The 24,025-nt window shown below is 32.6% G+C and overlaps 1 protein-coding gene across 1 annotated transcript in view; it reads left to right on the top strand.

Moving 5' to 3' along the window:
• Positions 1 to 24,025, top strand: part of LOC106792607 (extracellular serine/threonine protein CG31145) — a gene marked incomplete at its 5' end in the record, with an annotated part of 37,125 nt that overhangs the window by 8,311 nt on the left and 4,789 nt on the right. Inside the window, 2 exons of the mRNA XM_014759082.1 lie at positions 17,760 to 17,884; positions 21,163 to 21,241. Of these exons, the coding sequence (XP_014614568.1) occupies positions 17,760 to 17,884; positions 21,163 to 21,241 (204 nt within the window). The remainder of the gene's footprint in view (positions 1 to 17,759; positions 17,885 to 21,162; positions 21,242 to 24,025) is intronic.

Below are 24,025 nucleotides of genomic sequence, written 5' to 3'. Positions count from 1 at the left end.
CTATTTTTTTTTTGTTCCTCTTATATATGCATTTCCACCTTTCTTTCTTTCTTTCTTTCGTCACATCTGATCACTCAGAAAAGTTTCAACAAACGATAGCGTGCGAACGTACGAATTCATCTAAGGGATAATACTACTTTAACATTTGGAAAAATAAGCTATTTTTGAGAATTTATTAAAAATCGAATAGCTTACACAACGACGAGTTTATAATCAATGAATAGATAAATAATTGAAATGAAACTAAATAATTTAAAGTTTGATCTATCGAATAGAAGATAGAATATGTATGATATTTACCTTGCGTCAACGAAACGCTTTGATACACCCGTTAGACGAAGAGAGTACTGAATTTTAAAGATAGCTATCTACTCTACCCTACCTCTTCCCCTTTCCCTCTGCTTCTCCTCTCTCTTTTTTTCTCTTTCTCTCTCGGTCACTCGCTGGTCAAATATTTGAAACAGGCCGTTCCGTCCCCAACCCCAATTCGGTTCTCTTTCGCTACTTTCTCGTCGTCGTCACCGTCGTCATCGTCGTCATCGTCGTCATAGTCGTCCGATGGCTCCTGTACGAACAGCCTATTGACTCGAGCTCTCTTCAAAGGGTTGAGAACATTTTAAAATAGAGTGTTTCTTCCCTATGACGAGGGCGTTGCACACCAAACGTGCGACAAGTAATCGAGAAATCGTTCGTAACGAGAACTCTCTTTTCGAAATTACATTTTTTTTTTTTTTTTTCACATACGGACCGTTTATTTTGAAAGTGATGCCAAGTGTATTTTTTGTTGTTTCGAGAAAAAAATTAAAAGTTATTAGACAGTCAATTCGAAGATATAAATGAATTATGTCAAGTCTGGCAATGATATTTTTATTAACCCTACCAATATGCAATTTGATTATATTAATTTCTTTTAGGCGAATTTTTAATTAATGTTATTTTCAGTTCGCTATAATATATATATAATAAATATAATATATAAAACATATTCAATTTATATGATGTGATTTTATTTTCTAAACTATCCACGGAACTGATTATCAATGGACAATGGATTATGTTCATAATGTAATTATAATATATCTCTACTAGTATAAAAACTCATCACCTGTTTTCACTTTTTTCTTTTTTAGACATAAAACTGTTACCATAAGGTTTGCATCGAATTTTCTCACCTAATTATCTAATACTATCTTCGTAACACTTTACTTAGGAACATACTTATGCATACTTTTTATAACGCAACTGTTCAAACGAACAGACTTCAACGCAGTTCTATTCTATACAATTAAAGAGATCCTAACTATTTCAACTCTACTTTAATTTATAACAATTAATAATAATAATCTAATTCGACAAAAATATGAGAGAAAGAGATACTTGACGGGATATTATAGAAACAATTTTCGAATCGTTTGGTATTCTACAGTAAATATCACAATATAATAGAATTTCTTGTTTGGAAATCTCAAGTACGATCGATTTTCAATTAATGAAAATCGTAACAGTATGATTGGCGACATTAATGGAGTAAAATTTCAGACATAGTAAGCTAAAATCGAGTGCTATTAATCGAATATTGGTATGTCAGCCATGACAATGGGAAAATTGAATTTTGTCGACATCCTTTCTTGCAAAAGCGAATAGCCTGAGAGCTTTCTCTCTCTCTCTCTCTCTCTCTCTCGTTTAATCAGATTATTCACCGCGATCAGTTCGAATTTTGATCCTTGATATGATTATATTCATAGTTCGCGTAAAAGAGTCAAATGATATTATCGAGCATCTAACACTTGTTCAACGATGACACTCAATTGTTTTATAGTTTTATTTCTCTTACGATTGTATAAAGAAAAACACATAATTCCATTTCCAAATAGAATCACCAATCGATTTCTTGATCGATCTATCTGTTTTGTAATGGTTTCCGTATACGTCGAAACATATTTCCAATGCATGGCATCGACACCTTTACGTTTCATAAAACCAGTTTGTGTTTTCATACCAACTACTGATTTTCTCAGTTTGTCGCGAGTACACCGATGTTTAAACACGTGTTGTATTTTTTCACTTCTTCTTCTTCTTCTTATTCCACTTATTTTTCTTGCACCGACGCAAGTTACTTTTAATGCCGATTTACCAATGCTGAACTACACATGTTGCAACGTGTATAATAAAGTGTATGAATCGATTCATAGATCAACAACAACACCTAATTTTTATAAAACCTACATCATACAGTTTCAGTTTCTCTTACGATACCGATCTATTTTTTTTTTCTTTTTTTTTTTTATTTCTCTTTCGCATCGAAGGAAGTTGTTTCCACTGTTTGTACTGCATAAATACGTTGCAACAACATGTATCGTGAAACTTGGTAATTGATGCGTGCGTGCGTGCGTACGTGCATCGCAATATTTTTTCAACGCGTATAAGAAAATTTGTGGAATTATTTTCCAACGAAATGAAAGTGACGATAGAAAAGATTAGAAGAAAAATATGTTAAGAATATATTTCGGACCGACAAAAAAATTATTTAAAAATGAGAAATATATATGTATACATAATAAGGACAAAGTTAACGCAAACTTTATCCTCAAGACACAATCGCATAAGAAGAAGAAGGATAAAAAAAAAGGAAGTAGAAATGAGAGGTAAACGCGAGCTCTTTCGCGCGTCGCACGGTTATTTCGAAATTGATTTACACGAACGTTGGAAAGTTTCTTCTTCGCTCGTGGAAACTCGCTCGTGACCTTATTCGCTATTCACCAAAGTCTTTCCAGAGTTAAGAAGAAGGAGAAAGAGGAAGAAGGAGGTGGAGGAGATGGGGGAGGAGGAGGTGGAGGAAGAATCGTTAAAGTTATCACGATGCTTGCAACGTGTCGTTGCTTCGCCGTTAAGTAGAGCAAAGATTATGCGAGTATGCTTGTTTGTATCGCGTAATTTGCTCCAAAGTAATAGGGAATAATTAATCGGCTAATTAATGAAACGATCGAGTAACTTCGGTAACGAAGCGTCCACGAGAAAAGGAATCTTTTAGAAATTCAAACAAATGTTTATTAGTTTCGGATTAAACGGCCCGGTTATTCTTCGTCACGAAGAATACCGCTCTCTTATTATCGACATTTTCCTTTTAAAAACCTTTTATTTTACTCTTCATGATTTTCGAATAAATCATTCCAGATTTTTTCGATTTAATTAATGGCTTTTGCCAAAATTTTATAAATAATGCTTTGCCAAAAAAGAAAAAAAAACAAATTGGAAATCATTACATCAATCCTCCTCACAATTTAGGTACACTTATTTATACTATTATAATAGATTTGAAAAATTAATAACATTTGTATGATACATTATACACGTAAGTACTTTTATATCATGTAAGTATATCTTTATAGAGTTTTAAATCGATCGACTTTCCATGACAAAGCTGGTTTATACATAAGTAAGTACTCACTTACTTACCAATCTAATCGCTTTCACGTTACAGGAAGTTCTTTGGTTCGACCGGTTTCCTAGTTGGATCCGAAAAAATTTTGGAACAAAAAATAAAAAATATATATTCGCTTAGGAAATTTCGAACTTTCTATAAAATAATCGATAGAATTAAATGTTGTCGGGTGTCAAACGCTTTAAGGTTTTCGAATCTCTCTCTCTCTCTCTCTCTCTCTCTCTCTCTCTCTCTCTCTCTCTCTCTCTCTATTTATATATATATATTTTTCTTATTTTAAGAAAATTATAGTATTAACCTTGCAGTTACATAAATCGCACTCCCGACTACGATTTATTTTTATGCATTAAACACGAGAAGTGACACGATACCACAAACTATCTAGACTGTGTTGAAAGTGGAAACGCGTCATGCGTATCCGCGAGAGCAAAAGCAAGTTTCTTGTTCATTTGTGACGCTTCGTCATCTTTTACGATTACTCTCATCCAATTTCCATTCGACATCTTCTACATGAATCATATCGCTTTACAATCATCGAGTTTGCTCACGATACGGATAGTGTAACAAAGTGATCGATGTAATCTAAACGCACATCTAACTTTTAACTCAAAATATCTACTAGGGGAATGTTTCAATACTAATCATATTTATTATTATTATTATTATAAAATAAATATTCTGCTAAAATATTCTTCTAAATATTAGTTTTGAAAGATTACATTATAATTGGAACTATTTTTATTAACTATGGTATCGAGGATTGAAAAATGATGGATTAGAAAAAAAAGAAAAGATGGATTTAGTCGATAATTTCCATTTTTTAATTTCCAATTTTCTCTAAACAATACTCATTTTGTTAACAAGATCTCACTTTGGAAAGTTTCCAGCTCAATAATAATCTTTGACATATTATTTTGAAAACATCTACGAATTTAACCAATGACAGGGTAGAGCAACGAGTAAACGATATATCGAAAGCTGGCAAATTTCCTCAGTTTCGAGGGAAAACTCGAATACGAGTTTTTCGTTTAAAAATAACTTTAACCATCTTATTATGTGATGTGTCTTCTTTAGATCAATCTAAAATCAAGTTCATCGTACTGGATACTACTCGTTTTTTTTTTCTTTATCTTAATTTTCTTTTTTTTTTTGTTTTGCAAACGATCGTTACGATTTTTTAATTAATTCCTCCTAAAATTTAGCATTTATTATTAGAACTTTGTATCAGCTCGAGCTCGACGCAAGCATTCGCAGCATGACACGCTACTACAATCATAAATATAGGCGTAGGTGTTACAGAATTGTTTTGGAGTAATTGGAACGTTGTATGAGTATGATCAATTTGATTGTGATGAAATGCAAACGCGAATGCAACGATGACACATTTTGAAGTCTCTCTCTCTCTCTCTCTCTCTCTCTCTCTCTGGTAACACTTACGTATAGCATTTAAGTTTACCGTCATTTTTATTCCTTATTACAGAGGATAATATGTATCTATAATAACAAAGAAAAAAGAAACATATCATGCATGCGCGTGATTCACGTTTACCCACACAAATGATAATAATATAATTATTATTATTAATAGTTAAAAATAAACGATATGAAAGTTGAGGCACATTGATTTTATGATTGAGAGCCACTGTCTTTTAATTAAAATGCGATAGGCAGAATATCTTTAATTGCGTTCATTAAACACGACGCATGTAAAAAAAAAAAAAATGGAATTTTTCAAAACGAGAAGAATATACTTTGAAATTCGAATTTCTTCTATACTAATTTGCGAACAACGAGTTAGCAAGAGACAATATAAATGATAGTTCAGAAAAGTAACATAGGAAGTATAAAAGAATAGAAACGTTATCATGATTATCGATTCGCACGCGACATCACCAACTAGTTCTCGTCTTATTGTTTAGTTGCTTTTAACGATACACTTTCCCAGAATGTGTATACTTTTCTCTTTATGTTAGTCCACCCGAGACACCAGGGAGAGTCCATTGACAATGCATTTAATAATGTAACGTGTTGTGTCAAGCAAATTCTTTTTACCAACGATACCCTTTACACGTCAATAAATAACGCGAAATTATTTGTCGTTGTTAGCCAATACTCGTAAAAATAATTTTCTATTTATTATTTAGCGTAAATTAAAAAAAAGAATATCCAATAGATAAATATTTATTATTAAAATTTAATCTACACTCTTCTCGTTCGATGATTCCAATGAATTTTTTCTTTTCTTTTTTTTTTTGAAAAAATTATTATATAATATTCGCTCGTAATATTTTTTAATGAAATTTAAAACATCGTACAAATACTTGTTATTTGTGTATCGTTAAAAATTTCACACAATGAACAAAAATTGAAGCAGATATTTTATTTAAAAAGAAAATCAACACTTTTGGATATACCGAATCGGCACACAACGGTCGATAATTTAAATATTGTTCGACAATTTTTATTTGTTTACATTTAATACCATTACATATTTATACGATTTCCTATAAATTTTTGAAACTCTTGTCATTTTAAAGCAAAAAATCAAATACAATTCTAACTACTCGTAGATTTTTCGTTCATATAAATTTGAAAATCAATCTGTTGAATCATTTAAACAGTTAAATTTATATTTCCTACCGTTAACAAAAATCTATATGAATTTATATATAAACTTGAAAAAAAAAAAAAGAAAAATAAAATCAAAAAATGGAGATCTCCCGTTAAGTTCGCAAATTGAAATTTTCATTTACTTGCCATTTTTGAATGCTTTAAAAAAAAAAAAAATAATAAATTGTTGAAAAATTCATAGCTATACCTAATATCTTTTCAAATATTCCTACAAAGTTAAAATATTTTGTTCGTTTGCGCGTTAAAAAAATCATTTTATAAGCTTTTAACTTTTTCAATATATAACATTAGTTAGAAACTTTTGTAAAAATCGGATTTAACCGAAATTACTCGTTAATACTCGTTGCAAAGTAATATCATTTCTGTCATGCATTTAAAATCAATCCATTCCGCCATTTAAATAATAAAATGAATAAACACAAGCAAAAGCGTGCGCGCGAATTTTAATTTCGTTACAAAGAAAAAAAATACAAAGATTCTCAAATATATTAAAATAATTTCGGAGATACGATCACCACCCGTGTCACATTTGCCACTGAATCGAGATAATAGAAAAGTCTCTTGTTGTATTTGAAAAAAAGAATAAAAATAAAGAAAGAGAGTAAACAAAAATCGATGCAAAAGTGGGATGAGTGACGGACGACGTAAATAAAAAAATAATAAAAAAAAAGGAAGAGAAGAAAAAAAAAGAAAGAAAAGAAAAGGTCGCTCGTCATGTAGGATATGTAGAAGAAAACGTTTTTGGGTAGAATTTGTAGCAGTTAGTGAGTGTATTGTGAGAGGACGATAAAGAGGAAAGCGTTTTTCGCGAGGAAAGTGTCTCGGGGAAAATATCTTCTAGGCCCGCTTAAACGTAAAACGCGGGTGGCGGCATGTATGTGTCTGTGTGTGTGTGTGTATGTACGCGTGTATATCTCTGTACGGGCTTTAAATAACTTGGGGCGGTGAATTACGGAAATGTCGCTTTAGCTAGGGTTACCTTATGTTTCGTAGAGATGTTGTTTCTGGTTGACTCTTGCGTACTCTCTCTCCTACGAGACATCGGCAATTCTCTGCTGCAAATATTGTCGGTGTTTGTTTTAGACTAGGATTCTCTCTCTCTCTCTCTCTCTTCCTCTATGGCACAACGGAACACAATAATTCAGTGGGAGGGAGAGAAGGATGGCTACATTCTATCACCTCTCTCTCTCTCTCCTTTTCCTTCTATTTCTCTCTTCCTCTTTCATAAACGTATATAGATACGCACACATACATGTGCATGCATGTTCCAAGGGAGACCAGGCGGCGACACGCGAATCGTAATGACGGCGTGCAAATTCCTGTACGTGGCTGATGTAGTCCGAGCCTTCATCTACGCGGAGAATCTACGGTTTGTTTGTCAATCCGCCCGATGTCAACCTATATCTCGTTCGATGCACATAGATGCGCATAGATGCAGCATCTCTCTCTATCTATCTCTATCTCTATCTCTAGTTATCTCTCTCTCTCTCTCTCTCTCTCTCTCTCTCTCTCTCTCTCTCTCACTCTCCCTCTCTCAAGCTCACACCAGTTTGCGTTTGCATTCTCTGAAATTGTACATACCGTTCTGCACACGAATTTCTCTCTCTCTCTCTCTCTCTCTCCCTCTCGATCTCTACCGCTTCAGAATAAACCGCAGGGTCGCTTCCATAAATTCCAAATCATCTGGAAGTCTCCGTTTCCACGCGAAATCATAGAAACTTGAAACTATAAAATATACGATGTACGCGTTAGTATAGTAGGAATGTGTATAGGGTACGACGATTTCGTTCTACTACGTTCGATAAAATTTCACTTTGTAGACCGATCGAGGGAAAACGCGAGAAATATCGATTAGACCGAGAGAGAGAGAGAAACTCGAGTTTCGAATTTTGCGTATTTTCGTTGCTCGATTATCATCGTCGTGTGTGACGGATATATATTTAAATAAAAAATACAAAATATCCTAAAGACTATGAATGTTTTTATTCTTTTTACTTTAAAAAAAAAAAAAAAAAAAAAAAAAAAAAAAAAAAATACGTTCTCCATGATCACGAGATATCCATGGATTTATCATATTTTAAATTGAGAAGAGAACAAAAAAGAAACAATTTTATCTCGAGTTGATAATTCATACGCGGGGGGCGGGCGGGAGGTGGGAAGAGAAAAGAATATTTTAAAACATCGACCACCAGGATTTCATTTAATGCCGTTCGAACGAAAAACAAGGACCTATTCCCCTTTTTTTTATTTTTTTTTTGTTATATATCGCACGATAAAATTGAAAGAATAATTTTAAGTTAGTGGTTTTATTTTGTTCCCCTTTTTTTCTCTATCGTAACCACTAGATAGATACTCCTACGTGAAATAAACCCTGTTCAAAAATTCAATGGCAACTGTCTGCTATTAGGGTGCTCGTCCTTATGTTACATACTACCGTGAATTTTTTGTTTTTCTTCTAACCTAGCATACTCTACACCCTTTCCTCTTCCCTTAACCTTTTTATCCCTTCTACCCGTTTTCTACAAGAACCTTCGTCTTTTCCTATTACGCCATTGGTTAATAATAATTACACTCCTTCGATTCTATGCTCTTCGCTTTTAAATTTTCTTCCGTAAGATAGTCTTTCTTTGAACCTTAAAGAACGGATACAATTTTCAAGCAACATTTTCCATTCTCTTTTACAAAACATACTCTCTCTCTCTCTCTCTTTTTCTCCGTTTCCTTCGTTCCCTTAGATATTTCATAAGACTCTCGTCGGACTAAAACAAAGAGAGACAGAAATGGAGAAAAGGCGAAAGAAAAGAAATTTTGTTCACAAATTTCGTATTGACTCGACAGATAAGCTCGTCTAAAGATGAAAACTATTCTCTATCTCTCTCTCTCTCTCTCTCTGTGTTATACATAGACTCTCATCTGGAAGCACCATATAATATTCAGAAATTCATTGGACATCGCTTCGTCCCGGATCCGTTCAGTCACGTTACGTTATACATGCGAACGAAGCTTAAATCCACGTCCTGATAGAGTTGGAGACTGAAGATAGAATGAAGGGGTGGTTGTGGTGGTGATGAGGAGGAGGGAGAGTGGGGKGGGGGAGAATAAGGGTGATAGAGAAACGCATGCAACAGCGAGCGAGCGAGAGAGAGAGAGAGAGAGAGAGAGAGAGAGAGAGAGAGAGAGAGAGAAAGGTGCAAGATTAGTTCGAGTCGCACGTGTATTTCCGAACTCAATCTGCTTCCGAAGATTCGGTTTGCAGTTTGGCATGTTTCTAAGCAAACTCCTCTCGCCCTTCCCCCCCCCCGCCTTCCCTCCATTTTCTATTCGTAAAAGACTAAGGGAGACAGGTGATTCCTCGACGGAAACGGAAGGACCGTTCGACTTTGATAAAGGTAGAGGAAGGTTGACAAGAGACGCGCTTAATCGGATAATACCGAGTAATCAGGCCGAGCTCGTTTGTCCGCGGTTTCCAGAGACTTAGTCTGATCTAATCCACTTTGATTTTGCCAAGCTGCTTTCGCGATTTACCAGCAGAAAGGACTCTCCTTGTTAAAAGAATAATCATCATCTAATCTATGTATGCACGTGTATATATACACATTCATATATATATGTACACAAGCTGCTGTTTCCAACATTGATTTTAGTAGTAGAGGAAGCGTATAATAGTTTTATAGGATTAAACCGTACGTGTCGAAGAAGATAAATTTGTTAGATGACGTTCCCCATTGTTACAGTTGTTCCAGAGAAAATTAGAATTCCCGGAATAAAATTTAATTTCAGATAATTATTGATAATCAACGTTTGAATTAGTAACGAGGTTATTGGAATTGTAATATTAGTGAAAAAGAAAAATAATGATGTATGTGTATATACATATGTGTGTGTATGTATTTATCTCATAGTCAGCAATAATTTTAACTAACGAAATGAAATAATGCGACTCTGATTAAACAACGCATTACCGTACTTTATCTTTTTTATAAAAAATACAATATTTAAAGGATAATCGATTCTCGTTACGTTTAAAAATATTTTTAATTAAAACAACGTCGATAACAATACGATATTTCAGGATTAATCAAACGGATTATTTATATAAAATTTGTAATTAAAAAATATCATTTGTAGGAACGACGATATTATCCTTCCATCGGAAATGACTTTTCAAATTCGTCTGCGTGAATAAGAATGTGAATTGAAAATGTCAATCATAAAAAATACTTGGAATACAAGGCGAGAGATGCATTATCTCGTCGAGCTTATTATTCTTGTCGTCTTTCATAAGACAGTTCTTAGAAAATAAACCAGTACTGATTCATGCATCATAATCTTCTTGGAAATAGTCATTATGACGAATATCTGTGTAAGATGCAGAAACTGTTTTGTAAGTTCGCGTGCTAGTTTGTATTTTAATCGACGTTCGTTCCAAATCATAAGAAAATAAACGTAAAAGATAAATTAGAAAGCTAATGAAGAGAAGAATTACAGAGCGTCCCATAAATTTCAAAGATGTCTAGGGGTACATTCGATTAATATATTTTTATAATCTTTGTCTACCGTTTCTCTCCTAATTCGATTTATACCGTGTTATCGGAAAGCTATGACACGTATTAGTTGCATATAAGTTTACAAATCTTACGTGATCAGATATTTTTGTTTTTTTTCTCTATCATAATTCTTCTTAACGTTAACTCGTAAATTCATAAAACATCTACCGCTTAATTCGATTATAATTCTTGCTCGGTCCCAACCTTGAATTAATAAAGATTGAACAAAGATAACAAGTTAACAACTGATCTTGTCTATCCGGTAAAACAAACAAAAAATAATAATCAAATGTATTCTAAGGAAAAGCTTGAAAGAGTCCAAACTAATCAAATAATTCCCAGATCTAGCAAGACAAAGTAGTTGCGTTCGGATTACCCATCCGGGTTATGAATCTTGAATACCAACGGACGTCAGTTAGCACACTGGAGACGATAAAAAAAGCTACCAATGTCTCGAGAGGAATAAGATTTTATAGTTCTGCTCTTACTTTTTTCTTCATTTTACGAGAAATCCTACGAATTCGTTATTCCGCTATTTCTCATGAATATAGACGATTGAGAAAGGATCGTGACATCGGAAAAAGATTCGGAAAGGAAACGACGAGAAAGCTTTCAAAACGGAATTGATATTAATTATTCAATGTGTAGAATTAATAAGTAATCTAACACCTGTACCAATTATAATTACATTACAGATATGGGGATAACGATTAATTAACATATGATTAAAGTCGATCGCAAATAATAATTGAAATAATAATAAACGATATTTAATATTTTCGTTTTGTAATTAATTGTATGATAAGACAATTATAATTACCCCCCGGCGTAAATGTAATTGAATATAAAATGAATTGAACGGAAAATCCGAGTAAAATGCATGATGGAATAATTTGAAAGCCGATAGAAAGGAAGCAACATGGTAACTGGCTGTAGTTAATGATAAGCGGCTTCTATCGGAGGACATTATTCCGCTGCTGGAACATCCTTATCTTTCGTAGACTACAACACGTTGCAAGGACGCTTCCGGACCTCTCGTACGGGCGTTGCGAAATGACGTACCACTACAAGCCTCTCCTTTCTCTTAATCCACGTGTATGTTCTTATGGTGCATGCGGTTGCACGTTTAATATTCACATAGGCGTGTGTACGTTCAAGGATTAAGGCCTTGCGTACAAGCACCTAAATTGTTGGATTATTGCGATTGAAAATTAATCGTGATACACAAACGATCCGTTTTATTTCAATTCTTTTTAAATGCATTCTTTCCTTTTTTTTTATCCGCTCTCGCATCAGAATATTTAAAAAGCCTCATTTGATTGATACAAATTTCATTGATTTATTATTATTGTTGTTGTTTGTCTAAACATTTAGGAACAAATTTTAAATCAATCAAAATGAAACTTTAAAAAGCATATAGCAATAGGGGGCGTATAATAGCAATAGCATGCATGCGTTTATCATCTCTCGTTCCTCCTCCTGTTTATTAATAATTAATTTTCAATGATCACTTTGAATTAGAAACATGGATGATAAGCAATTAATTATTTCAATGATAACGAGATATAATAACGATGTCAACGCGAAAGATTATACAACGTTCGAGGTTAAACAATGAAGCAATCATAGTTATTCGAGATCTCTCTGTTGGTTAATTATAATATTAATTTATTGTAAGCAATAGTTTCGGTTAATAATTGATGATTAATATTATCGAAGCTAAAATCGTAAGTTATCGTATATTTTACTAACGCGAATAAAAAAAACAAAAGTGTTTTTCACGAAATTGCGATTAATTATATTTTTGATGGTGCTTCATCGTCAAAAGATTGATATAATATATAATCACGCTGGTAATATCGAATAATGAATGTAATGAGAGAAAAATCAATTGATATGATAGATACAGTTCTATAAATATAACATTAATATCGCCGAACGTATTTAATTTGCGTTTAACCGATCACGCGTATCGCGACACATTTCATGGTTATAAATATAGGAGAATATCAAGGGATATCTATTTCCTGGTATATTCAGTTTCCAATTATCCCTTGGGCGGCTATCCCTACTCGTCTAGACAAGGCTTTAATTCGTAATACCACTGGATGGAAATGCTTGCACAAATCGAAGTCATTCTTGACGGTAGTCGGTTTGAAAGCACACGTGCGCACAAGTTCATATTCGCGTTCATATTCGCAACCAATACGCGCTGTCTGTTCCAATTATTAATGATTATTGATCTCAACGGTATCGTGAGAGATAATATTTTCAATAAAACCTGCAAGATTTCCAATTGCTAAACATGAATGCTTTCTCATCTGTTACGTCTGCTAAACTAACTTGCACACTATCGGAAAACTTATATGATAATTCATCAATTTCACGAAAGTTGAATCATTACATTTCTTTGAATTTTAATCAATTCTATATTCACAACCTGTTATATATTATGAAACTATATCTTATCGCTTATTTTTTTTTTAGAATTTACATTACGAATAAATAGTACTCGTAGAATGCAGATAAACCGAGCTTTGAGAAAAGTTATATTAATTGCAAACTGACCTTTGCAATAGATACATTTCAAAAAGGTCAAAGTAGTTAGTACCTTATCTTAATTTTTAATTTATTTTACTGACAAGTGTGTGTAAATATACTCAATTTTCTCATCCACGGTGCGCCGTTCGCGTTAATTATTTATACAGGCAACACGATTGACTTCATTTCTCTTTTACTCATCAATCGAAATTATATATAACGAATACTGGACGATGATTCGACTACATATTTCCGCGGATAGCAACGAAACTGAAAAGAAGATTACGATGTTTGCAAAAGAAAGAAAAAAAAAAGAAAATATTTTAAAAGTAATATTTTAAAAAGTCCATAGGCGTAACCTAATGATTTATTCTATAAAAAATTTAATGATAATCACGGGTTGCTCTCAAGTATGGAAAAGTATTGCGAATAAATTCGAAACTTTTTGAATTAAACGCGAGATGAATTTCAAGCAACGCAAGACGCTTTGAATACTATAAATTTATTCTACTATAAATTATTAAATTTCGTAGCATTTTCTCTCGTCTTTTTAGGAGAGAAAAAAAAATGTATTATTCAAAGATCCGTAACAACTTTCTCATATTTTGTTTTTTTTTTTCTTTTTTTTTTCTTTTTTTTTTTGGATTTTCCTCTTTCTTCGTAATTAGTGCTCTCTAACACTATTCTACTCTCGTACAATGCGAACATGCATACCGACATAAGCTTGATGACTATTTTAACGTTTACGTTCGAAAGCTCGCACGTGCGATTGATTCGTAATTTAATGAGAATGCATGGGTCATATATCTTTCGTTATTGCCTCGGTACGTGATCCGGACAACGAAACGACCGCATCCGTTATCTCGGACGAAGCTATCGCGTTTCGTTTTTCCGCGTACGAGTTTTGCACTTTAATAATTATCCTTCTCCGAGTGCTTTTCATTGTTTCCTATAAACTACAAAAACGTCGAACTTTTGCACATTTTTACATAAGTACATAGAAATAAAATTAATAATTATATGTTACCCGTAACAAAATAATAACCAAACATTTCAACATTTTCCCGATCAAAGATGAAATTAGAAAAATTTAAGCAAAAAGTAATATTATTTATCACGAATTGTATCATAATTGGAATACTTCCATTATCTACAATAATATATAAATTATTACCATTCATACAAAACTTTAATTTAATAAATGATCGATAAAAATGTGTGTTCAAACAAAGCGTAATGCAAGTTCCAACACGCATAGGAGTCGTGATGAAAGGTACGAGTTTTATTTATTCAAGTCTCTTTTCTCTTTCAAGTTCACTTCAGTTCTATCTCGTCATCGGAGAAAAACGTTTCAAAGATACTATTTCGTGAAGAGCAACGAACAACTCGGTGTCCCGCGCGATTTGATACTCCGGTAACGGATAGGAAGAAAAATATTTTCATCGAAAAAGAAAACGAAAGAGAAAGAGAAAGAGGAAGATAGTCGAGTTGGTTAAATAAAAATTACGATTAAATCGTTTGCTCGCGGATTAATTAAATAAATTACGTATATATATTTTTGGTTGTTGTTGTTTAAAAAGTTCTTCATATAAAAATTAAAAATTTCTTCCAAAAAGGAGGGTAATGTAAATGTAAAACAAATAATGTAACGATACGGTTCTCTTTTACTCCCTCCTTATTTTTCTTTTTGTTCCTTTTTACAATGAGTAACTAATTTCAAGATATAACTTATGAATAAAAACATGAAGTAATTTATTAAAAGAAAGGAGAGAAAAAAAAGGATATGGGTAAAGAGAAAGAGAGAGGAAGGAGAAATGGAAGGGCGTGTCACTAGGGCGATCGAGGGTCGTTGAATAATCGAGGAAAATTTTCGAAGCGATCCTCCACAACGCCCAAGGGTGCAACCCAGACGTATTTTCAAGCGGGCCTCGTGCGAAATAAAAAAAAAAAAAAAAAAAAGAAAAAAGAAAAACGCTCGCGCGATTCGTCGAGACGAGAGAATACGGCAGGCAGAGGCACCCTTGTAAACCTTCCCAGTTTCTATTTCAGTCGATGGTAGTGGTCCCTTTAAAATGCATGAAACACCATCATGAAACACCGTCATGAAACACTGTCATGAAACATCATTCACCACCAACAGAACAGACCACCCTTCTTCTATTACGAACCAATCCCCTCTTCCTCTTTACTCTTTGCATTCTCGTCTGTTGTGTGCATCAGTTTATTACAATGTCTTGTGTGTATGTGTGTCTAAATCTCTAGCATAAGTCTTTAGTCACGACGTCAAAGGATACTACGATATCATCACTTCATATATTTAACTATATATATACACAGATACATATATATTATACCATTGTAAAAGTACCACTAGCTGTTGCTAATCATAAAAAAAGCCGTATTAAAAAGCTAAAAATCAACAGAAAGAAACATTAGTAAATATGATGTATATATAATATTATAAATTAATGATATAAATATACATTATATATAAAATAATATGTAACAACATGTAACATACTTTAATAATAAGTAAATACGTATAAACTTTGATTATAATAATCTAATAATATCATTTTAACGTAAGAATCTCATTATTCGTAAAATATATTATTCATCATGTATTTCTTTCCTTTGGAATACATTGGAGATTCTACAGGAAGAGAGCAAGCCCCTTAACGAATTTGTTTCCAAGTTCGTCGTTCTCCTTTCTGTAAAGAGTATCACGAGAACTCTTCTCTTCACCCAGCTTTACGTACGAGCTTATTTTTCGGCAAGGTACACGTAATTTATACTCACGTGAAAAAGAATGTGAACAAAAAGATAAAAGAAAAGAAAAAGTAAAGCTGCTGCGACTAGTCAAAATGAAGGTGAAATTTTGGCCGACTATAGAAATAAGGTTGTTCATATCGTCTTCTTACCTTCCTTACGCGAAGGTGCTATCCATAATATCGATGAGCTCCGAGATCGTTCTTGATAAATTGACCATTTCGTCAAAAGAAAGAAGATAAGCCGAGTCAAACGACGATTTTCCTCGTCGTTTCTGTTCTCGATCGTGACGTTTAGAAAATTGTCGAACGAACGTAGTTTTTTCTTTTGATTTGATTTGATTTTATTTTTTATTTTAAGGATCGTTCACTTGAACTTTGAGTGAGAGAACACAATAATACCGATCGTCGTTAAAGATCTCCGAGGATTCCCTTTTATCTTCTAGCATCATCGTGACTTCATTCTTTTCTTTTTTTTTCTTTTTTTTTTTTTCTTTTTTTATTTCTATTTTTTCCCTTTATATCATTTACTGGTATTTCAACGAATGAAAATGAGGAAAAATTAAAATTTTCCATCGTACGCTACGCGATTATTTGATTAGAAATTTGAACAAAATATGAAGAACGTTTTCCAATCCGTTTCGTCTCCTTTTTAAAAATAAAATAAATTATTAATAAATTCCATGATCTCGCGCGTATAAATAGTTTTATGGGCAAAATTTGATTCGAATGAAAAATACAAAAATTGGAACAACAAAAAATAATATTTTTGTAACGTGATAGATAGTTTGATGTCATCGAATAAAAGAAAGGATAAATGTTGTTTCTCTTTCTAAAGGACTTCTAGTCCAAAGTTTAAAGCGTAAAATCGCTTGACGTGTTATAAAATCACCATACTAATTTCTCCGGAGAGTTAAAATTAATCTTAATTACGGTAAATATTAGATATTAATTAATTCCAAAGTAGGCCGCTGCACGAGTTTTACGGACAACCGGGCTTAATGAAGCTTTCAGAAGGCAAGGATAACTTTTCTGACAGTTTCTGGTCCCAGGAACCTTCATTATTTTACAGATTATTCTGGTCCAACCGAGTACGATATTGTACGACGAAAATTTGAGCACTGTCGTTTGGATTGTGTCAAACGTTTAAACAATTCCAACATATTGTTATTCTATTTGACAAGTCTAAAGAAAAATATTATCGATGGTAACCGTAAATTTATATACGTATCAATGCGTGAAATAAAATGATCATATTAATACGTTCTGTTTTATTTTAAATAAATATTTTTTTCAAATGTTCTTTTTGTTCAACATAAAAAAAGGAAAGATTTCCCAAAAAATGACAATGCCTTTCACAACAGAAACAAAAAAATAAAACAAGTGGCAAATAATAAAAAACTTATCAGTAAACAATAGTTATTGGGATTGTTCTAAACCAGAAAATAATATTTCTTTGTCAGAAATGTGAATATATTAACATCGCTTTACGGTCGAGATACGTAGAAGCGCCATTTTTCGCGGAGAAAAAAAATAGGAACAAAATGGAAAATGTATTATCATATTTAATAATTCACAAATGTACTTCGTCATTTTGTTTGTTCATATATACCGTTTTCGTTATTCGTAACGAGCGAGCAAAAACTCACCGACAACGAGTCACATTCTAACAATGAGAAAATTAAACAAAAACAAAAAAAGAAAAACTAAAAAATAAAAGAAGAAAGAAAGAAAAAATACTTTCTGCACCGATCACGGAGAGAAATGAAACTTTTTTACGATTGAATCGTTTAAAATTGTGTTTTTGTTTTGTTTGTTTCTATCTTGCAGAAAAAATGCCACAACTCTGGAAAAATTTCATCTACAAATCTCCAGGACGGAATTATATCCAAAAGATTCTATTTACGTGGATGAATTGCTACGTCAAATGGCAACGCAAACTATCACTCACGTTGGTAAGTTTTCAAAATCGTTTATTCTTTCTCTTTCTTCTCTCTCTTTCTCTCTCTCTCTCTTTATAATATCTTACAAGCCGTTATATTATATCGCGTATCATAAGAAAGCTTTTAAAACGGGCATGTGCAAGCCGTTCGTTACGATTCGTTCGACGATCCGATAGAAATTTTTGTTGTTGTAAAAACGATCTACGTGACTCGTGCCAAGAATTTTTTCCACCTTCAAGTGAAAATAACAAATGGCAAAGGCCACAGCTGCTACGAGAAAGTCCATTTTCAATTTTGCGTTTATTCCGAAATTAATCAAATTCTTTTGAAGAACCAGCAGCAAGAAAAAAGGACTCATCATCCTTAGAGAGAAAAATCTCAGTCCGATTATTCTCGAGGAATATTTAACGAAAACGAAATATAAAACCGTTTAAGTTATCTCCTACTACCTACTCCGGGATGTATGTATAGGTAAAATATATTTTTCGATTAATAAATTATTCGAATCGTTCCGAATGATTCTATATACGGGGTGATATAATAAATGAAATAGGAAATTTTTACGAAACGTTAAACGTATATGATCATTCGTATTTATTTTTCAAACCGACTTCAAATAAAATAACTTAACATTCGTTCGGTATTATGAAATACATATTATATTCATTTCCAACGACGACTCATTAACGCGCACATATTTTTTCTTTCTTTTTTCTATAATTATTCGTAAAAAAAAAAATAAAAAAATAAAAAAATGTTACGTATCAGTATCAGAAATAATTTGATAAATATACTTTGCAACATTATCTATGGAGCCTACACCTCCCATACGTATATATATATATATATATGTACATATACATTTATCTATATATTCATATATCGCCAAAATTTCTCTCTTTTTATTTTTGTTTGCCCTCTGAACAATTTTCACACGAGTAAATGCGTGCGTCTCGTCGAATTAAACGGAATGCTTTATCGACGGAGGTTATCATCGAGCGACAGGGGATTGTTTGAAAAAGGGGATACATATTTTTCATGAAAGAATCCGACGGTTCGCAGAATATTCGTGTTATTTTGATAAAATGCTTTCCCGATACACACCGAGCAACAACACGGCGGAACGCGGCTCGATTCGGCGCGTGTATCGAATAATAGACGAAACAATGTCGTAAACTATAATCGAACAAAAAAGAATTCCTTCTAACTATTTCTATTCTCGTCTAATAAATTTTCACCCTTTTTAGTTTATCGACAATTCATTCCTTTTTGTTTACTTTTAATTAAGATCTCTATCGGTTTACTCGAATTCAATCAAACTAATCGCTTAAAACAGCTCATTCGAATATCTTCAATGATTTTAAAACTGAAAACGAGACTCAATTAAAAACAAATACTACGATGTAATCAATAATAAAATTAATATTATTTCTAAAATATTAAAATCGTGTTAATACGAAATTTGTATGTGTTGAAAAAAAAGAAAAAAAAATGGTAACTCTAACATCAATCTAAATCGAATTGTCTTCGATGAGCCATATACAAGAATGTAATATACACAGATGCGTAACATGCACGTGTATGCTATTTGTATCGAACGAAAATAAATAAACTCGAAGGATAAAAATAAAAATGAAAAAACAAAAAGAAGAAATAATAAAAAATGCATCTTTCAACGTCAATCGATAATCAATAGTTTCGCAATAGTGATCAATTTTTAAAAAATCAATCGAAAGTTACTCGAACGCGATACAAACTTAACATTTTCTATATTCTTAAAAGTTTCTAACTTGATTTTTATAAAAATTCTAACGGAAAGACGCATCGAGTTTTTTTGAGATTTCTTTTAGACAAAAGAGGTCGATCTAACAATTTAACTCGGCCAACGTTAACTACGTTATCTTTTTTTAGGTTTCCAATGTGACGTTCGTATATGAGAGAAAAAGCTTCAATTCGATTCTAAAAATCATTTATATTTCGAAAAATATGAGAGAAATTACAAAAATTAATTAAAAAATTAATAGTCACGATACTATAAATGAAGATCAAATCAATTTCATTTCCAACTAATAATAAAAGATCTAAGAATAGGATATCATCGATTCTCAAATTATGACAGACAAATATTTAATTGTAAATGAAAGACATTTATACAAAAATACAAAATAAATTAATATTTATAACATTTTCCGATATCTTTTATTATTAACGATTAATATCTGATCGATTTTAAAAACGCAAACTCGTTGTTTCATTTTGATAACATACAATATTAAAATTCGTTCATCATTGTTTCGACAAAAATAAATAAACTATTGAAAAGCAATTTTATTCATAACCGAGTCGTTCTACCATCTACGGTTTTGTTTCGTGAGCATCGTAATTATCGAATTACGTAAATGTCACAATAATTCAATCAGTTTGTACCAAGCAACAAAAGTTAATGTAATAATATTTTAACTCGTTATTATAATGTTAAAAACATAATGTAATACATATTAGTTAAACTGAAAATAAACTTTATGAATAACTACGTTTAAATGTAAAAGATTCAATTTGTCCGTCTCTATATTTATAATCAAATAAATCAACAATAAATAATTTAAACAATTAATACTTTGCTAATAATAATAATAATAATAATAATAATAATCATTTGAATGAAATTTCATAATAGAAGAAGAATAAGCGTTAATCTCGGATTACGTTTTACGTATTTCTTCGTAACACGACGTTTCTATCGACGTGAGAAGGAAATCAATGTGAAAACTGATGGGGATGGGTTTAAGGGGGGAGGTTAACGTGAAGAACAGGGAATTTAATGATAAAAGGCACGAGCCTTTAGAAGCTCGTCAAACGACGAAGCCTTCAGGGTCAAATAAAACGAGTCGATATCCCTATTAGCCTTTCAAAGGTCCAACGATTAATTATCTTTCGCGATAAATAGAGCATGTTTATCCGCACGTACTACCTACTCGATGATGCACGATGCCCATGGATCGCATGATTTGTAGAAAGAGAGAGAGAGACAGAGAGATCAGAGAAATGACATGATTTCGTGCCGCTTTCTATTCGCCATCGCGATAGCTCAACACGCAAAATTCAGGCGTATGTTTGCAAGATAGTTCTATGCCTAGTATTTTACTAACATAAGTTTAGCCAAGTATGAAATTGCATTATTCGCTCTATCGAATTTAAATAAACGATTTCAAGAAAAGATCGAGAATAAATAATATACAAGTCGAGGAAATACATATAATTTAATATTTTTCTTTTTGTTTTGTTAACAGTTCAGAAGGAAGGTGGTACTCAATTGAAATTAGTCATCGATTATGCGAACAACATGCAAGCACTTTTCAAGCCAATGAGGTAAGTAAACTCTTATCGTTATATTTAATATGTAATAGAAATGAAAAAGAAATTATTCGACATAGAATAATAATAATTATTATAAAATAAGCAGGATATATATCTTACGTTTATCTATTGTTACAAAGAGATAAAAGTTTGAAACGATATTTTATGATAATACGATTCATTATGGACATACTTTCACAAAACGAAATAAAGTTTAAATGGCAAATAGTTTTCTTAAGTCTTATGCATGCGGAAACGATAATAGTATTGCGGAGGTGGAAAGTTCGATATTTATCTCTTAATTGCAGTCAAATCCATTGCAAGAAATTAACAAGGGCAATTTGTCGGCTCGTTTGCAACTCATTTTCGGCTCGAATCCTCTCGAAAGAGTCTGGCATCCGATAGTCACATCCCCCCCGCGTACATGTACTTCGCGATAAGGGAATGAAATTATAAGATTGAAACATTGGGCAAGTTGATATAACGAACGAACGTTGAACCTGACGACAACGCACAGAATCAACGGTAAACAAACCTAAAATCCTCAGAGAAAACGAGAGAGTTTTCCTGAGTCTAGTGAACTTTTCCAATTTTACTATATATATATTATTGATATTACACAAATAGAGAAAAAGAAAAAAAAAATAATTTGCGAAATTGATAGGGAAGAGACAATGTTGCAAGAAACTTCGATCATTGCAGCCATATCTCATAAACAATATAACCAATAGCTCACACACATGTTGTTAAATACCAAGTCAGTAGTTTTTCCTGTGGTGCCGAGCAACGAAGTTACGTGGATGGGATTACGAGCACAATTACATAAGTGGACTCCCAAGTGCCTCGTGCCGTGAGAGACCCACTCGAATTGGCCTTGCTCTTTCTCTTTTATACAGCCTCCCTTTCTTCTTAGTTTCTCTCTCTTTCTCTCTGTCTGTTTGTCATCTGTCTCTCACTCAGCCTCTCTTGAAATAAACGATACGTCACATCCGCCATTGTTTCAATTTCTATTTGATACGATCCTCCTCGCAAGTAAGTGCGACGTCGTTCGTTCGAGAAGAAAATGTGAGAAGATGTGTGTGTTAGTACTGTCTTCTATACACATACACATCGCGAGGAGAAAAAAACCTATAAATCAAAAGATTCATATTACAAATATTTTTCTTCTGAATAATCGTTGATCGATCATCGATGCTATTACATATGACGGATTTCATTTCTTTACAATAATATTCTACGATTATTTATTTATCAAAATTTAACGTTGATTACTCGACCACGGTATATTAACGTTAAAACAATTTTATTCTAATTACACTAATCCTATTTGAAATTGATTCAATTGAAAAGGCATTTTTTTCTCTCTTTCTTACATTTTTAAATATTTCTTTATACTTTTAACACTACGAAATGAATTATCAAAGATAAAATTTCATAAGGGTTAAAAGTAATGAAGGAAAAGCAAGGAAGAATTGTGCCAAGAGAGTCCGAGAAAGAAAATAAAACAAAAACAAAAAGAATTCGTAATATCCAGAAGCGGAGAGAAAATTCGAGACAAGGGCCATCGTGTGGCTTATTGCATTCTATCTCTTTCTCTCTCACTCTTTCAATCTCTCCCTCTCTCTTTCTTCCTCCTGATGTTTCTTTTTCCATTTCACTCTCGCTCTTCGCACATTTGGCCCTTTAAACTTCCGGTCGGCCGAAGATTTTGCGATAAGTGGCCGAGCCGAGCTTAAACTCGTAATAAGTTCGGCAATAAGTTTCTTGAAAAGTTTTGCAAGAGAAAGATAGATAGAGAGAGAGAGAGAGAGAGAGAGGAGGACTCTCAGGAGAGAATTTCATCCGAAATTGCGAACGTCGTCGTCTCTCTCTCTCTCTCTCGGCCGATGCAACCAATCTCACCAACACAATCCTTGCAATAAGCTTCTCGTTACGCGCGTAAAAAAGACTCTGCGTGTTTGTTTTCAAACGTACGAGCAAGTATCTTTTTTATTTATCAATATACATACACATATAGATATCTGAATACGTACGAACAACCCTCATACCAATCCTTTTCAAGAAATCTAATAGAAAATACGTTCCATATACGAAACCCTAGAAATGTAATGAGAATTTTTAAATCTATCGTATCGTTCAATATTTTGCATTCAATCGTATTAGTTATATCGAAATTTTGTTCATTTTCAAATAATATAATCGACAATATGAAAATAATATTATGAACGTTCGATTTATTTTATTCTTCGAATATTATATATTTTAAACGTACGAATTTAATATTGTTTATTTAAATTAATTCTCTCGCATAAAACAGAACTTGATGGTGGTTTAATTGTACTTGTATTTATACTTGTTCGTTTTTCTTGAAAATAACAAACTCGCGACTAAACTCGAACCGATCGTTCCGTAATCGTGTTCTTCCTCGAGCATCCAAATCGAACATTTCTTTCCATTTTCGAATCGGTTTTTACTCCTATCTCTGAGCATTTATCGTTCAAAGTTTTGTCAAACTTCTTAGGAGAAAAACCTCTTTTTATATTATATTCGTGTGGATTTTGGACGGCCAACTTTTTCTCCTTTCCTTTTTATTAATCTCGTAACTTAAACTCCAGAATCTAATGGACTTCGATCGGATTAAAAACTTTCTTGTCGTCTAATTACTATTCTTGTCTTTGAATATTATAACAATGATTTAAAAAAAAAAAAAAAAAAAAAGGAAAGACTCGATTATATACGTTTAACAAATATTATATTTTTTATTTTCCAGTCATATCATACTTATCATCGAAATAC

Source organism: Polistes canadensis, unplaced genomic scaffold (genome assembly GCF_001313835.1).
Source record: "Polistes canadensis isolate GaletaPanama2010 unplaced genomic scaffold, ASM131383v1 scaffold_10, whole genome shotgun sequence".
In the NCBI taxonomy this organism is placed as follows: Eukaryota; Metazoa; Arthropoda; class Insecta; order Hymenoptera; family Vespidae; genus Polistes; species Polistes canadensis.
The sequence above is the reverse complement of the archived record's forward strand: the minus strand, read 5'-3'. Positions and strand labels throughout refer to the sequence as shown.